Source organism: Echinops telfairi, unplaced genomic scaffold (assembly GCF_000313985.2).
Source record: "Echinops telfairi isolate 266 unplaced genomic scaffold, ASM31398v2 ScPeMD7_7469;HRSCAF=8507_1, whole genome shotgun sequence".
In the NCBI taxonomy this organism is placed as follows: Eukaryota; Metazoa; Chordata; class Mammalia; order Afrosoricida; family Tenrecidae; genus Echinops; species Echinops telfairi.
In genome coordinates, this window is record NW_022111373.1 from 983,504 (window position 1) to 986,556 (window position 3,053).

General features: G+C 38.9%; 1 protein-coding gene across 1 annotated transcript in view; it reads right to left on the reverse strand.

Moving 5' to 3' along the window:
- The window catches only part of KDM3B (lysine demethylase 3B), a 62,965-nt gene extending 61,778 nt beyond the window's left edge, over positions 1-1,187 (reverse strand). Inside the window, exon 1 of the mRNA XM_045285027.1 lies at positions 939-1,187. Within this exon, the coding sequence (XP_045140962.1) occupies positions 939-1,187 (249 nt within the window). The remainder of the gene's footprint in view (positions 1-938) is intronic.
- Positions 1,188-3,053: the final 1,866 nt, after the last annotated feature.

Consider the following 3,053-nt stretch of genomic DNA (forward strand, 5'->3'; position numbering starts at 1 on the left):
GGAGAGAAAATGTTTTGAGAATGATGTACAAATGCTAAAGCGCATACATACAACTGATGTGTGTATGGATTGCGATAAGTTGTATGAGCCCCTAATAAAATGTTTTAAAAAAAAAGTAATGATAATGGGGGAAAAAAATGTATCAAGGGCTGGAGACCCAAAGTCCAGTAGTAGGCCACTGGAGATCCCCTTGCAGGGGGGTCTCGGTGAGGAGATGAGCCAGTTAGGGTGCGATGTAGCAACGATGAAAAATACAACTTTCCTCTAGTTCCTAAAGGCCCCACCCCACCCCCACTATCATGATCCGAATTCTACCTTGCAAGTCTGGCTAGACCAGACTGGTACAGATAGGAATTGGAAAAACCCGGAATCCAGGGCGGATGATCCCTTCAGGACCAGTGGTGTGAGTGGTGATACTGGAAAGGTGGAGGGAGGGTGGGTTGGAAAGGGGGAACCGATTACAAGGATCTACATATAACCTCCTCCCTGAGGGACAGACAACAGAAAAGTGGGTGAAGGGAGATGTCGGACAGTGCAAGATATGACAAAATAATAATTTGTAAATTATCAGGGGTTCATGAGGGAGGTGGGAGCGGGGAGGGAGGGGAAAAAATGAGGAGCTGATGCCAGGGGCTTGGGTGGAGAGCAAATGTTTTGAGAATGATCAGGGCAATGAATATACAAATGTGCTTTACATAATTGATGTATGTATGTATTGTGATAAAAGTTGTATAAGGCCCTAATAAAATGATAAAAAAACAACAAAAAACAAATACAAACAAATAAAAAAGCTCTACATTTCTACACAACAAAAAAATAATGTATTAAAGGGCAAGACATAATTTAGGGGGAACCTAGAGTTCAGTTATTGACTAGATACCATAATTATAATCTAGCAATAAAATTCAAATCTGTTCCTACTCAATAAGGACTCTCACCAGGGCAGGCCACTGTGCAATAGGGACTCGAGTGCCCTGGAGAAGGACTGGATCCTTCCGGGGGGCCCACACAAGTGACCCTTCCAGCAGAAGCACAATAACTTCTTCAGCATGAACTTTAACCCAGGAGTGTTGCTTCCAGTTACAGCCATCAAATTCTACAAATATCTGTAAAAAAGAAAAGGAGTGTGAAGTCACATTTGGAAAAATCTCACACTGCAGCAACATACAAACAAATGTAAATCCCATGCTTTGGATAAAATGACTGGAAAAAGCCACTGCTTTTTAGCTTTTTATTGTGAATCGGGTGAAGCTTTACAGAGCAGGTCATCATGCATTTTACATTTAGTAATTCACACACATTTTGTTCCAATTCATCCATTGCAATCCCCTCAATGTAACATCACTTATACTCTCTCCCAGTGTTTCCTATCTCCATTCCTCCTTTCTTAATTAACCCTCTGAACTTTGTTCTTAGGTAAATGCTGCCCTGTTGATATTAAATGGCTAATTATTCTACCACAGGGGTGAGTTCAGTTCCAGACCTGGAGGGAGATTAAGGGCATTGTCTTAGGGATTCCACCTGTTCCTATCTGAACAGTAAGCCTGACCTCTTTTATGATTTTATATTTTATTGCACATCTTTCTTCCACTCTATGCAGTACCTTCAAGTGAGATCCTTTTCATAGTATCTACTAACTTGTTTTTAAGTTCTTTGAATGGATTTCAATAAAACTGATTATGCTTCAGTCGGAAAGTTAATTCTGAGCTCCACTATGAGAAGAGAAAAAAGAGGTATAGGAGCATGAGTTAACCAGAATCATTCAATAGCTTTAATTGTGTCCCTAACTCTTAGCGTCTGTTTCCTATTCACATCAACACATAGTCGCTGGGTGCTTTATGTAAACTACCCTGATAAATTCAGGAATATAGAGAGGAATCTGGCATAATTCTTGGTCTCAAGGAGTTCAGAATCTAATAGAGAAATATTTTACAATTCTATTGAAAATGACTATGCCTTTCTTGGATTTTTTTAAAGATAATTTTATTGTGGGCTCTTACAGTTCTTGTAACAATCCATATATCAGTTGTATCAAGCATATTTGTACATATGTTGCCATCATTATTTCTAAACATTTACTTTCTATTGAGCCCTTGGAATCAGCTCCTCTTTTTTCCCTCCATCTTCCCCTCTCACTTTCTTGACCCCTTGATAAATTATTATTATTTTCATATCTTACACCGACCACTTTCTCCCTTCCCCCATGGTTTTTGTTGTTTGTACCCCTGAGGGAGGGTGAGTGTGGTTACCTGTCGATCATTGCGATCAGTTCCCCCTTCCTACCCTCTTTTCCTCACCTTCCCCTTACCCTCCTGGTATCGCTACTCCCATTTCTGTTCCTGAGGGGTTTATCTGACTTGTAATTTTTTTTTTCTAAACACAATTGTAGTGTGCTTTCAGTAAAAGTCTACAAAGAAAATCAGGTTTTTATTTAGGATTAACTTTTTAAAAACAAGTGGTATATGTACATAGCACAAAATTTTAAAAGACAGGCACTGGGGGGTGGGGACCTCCCACTGCTGTTTGAGGATTTTTGAAGAGCCACTGCCAGCAGTGATCTCAGATCTGCTAGCTGAGGCATGTTGCAGTCATACCAGGGCTTTGCTTCCTCCAACAAGACACTCCACTTTTAAGAAATACTTAAGTAGACAAAGAGGTTTTGAAAAGGATTCATATTGAATGAAATATTTTAAAAAGAAATATTATGCTTAGATTTGGCTTTTTCCAGGTAACATTAGACTTCTGAACATGATTCAACAGAGAATGAAAAAGTTTAAACATGCATATAGGTATCACTATTTAGAAAATATATGTATAGGGCCGAACATACAGCTAGTTATTTAAGAAATTTGATTATCCACTGAACCGTGTATGTCCTATCTCATATTCAAACCATTTGTCGTGGTGTGCCCTGTCTCACAGTTCCCCATGTGTGTCAGGGTAGAACTCTATGAAGCAGTTTTTAAAAAAAATAATTTTATTAGGGGCTCATACAACTCTTATCACAATCCATACATACATCAATTGTGTAAAGCACATTTGTACATTCATTG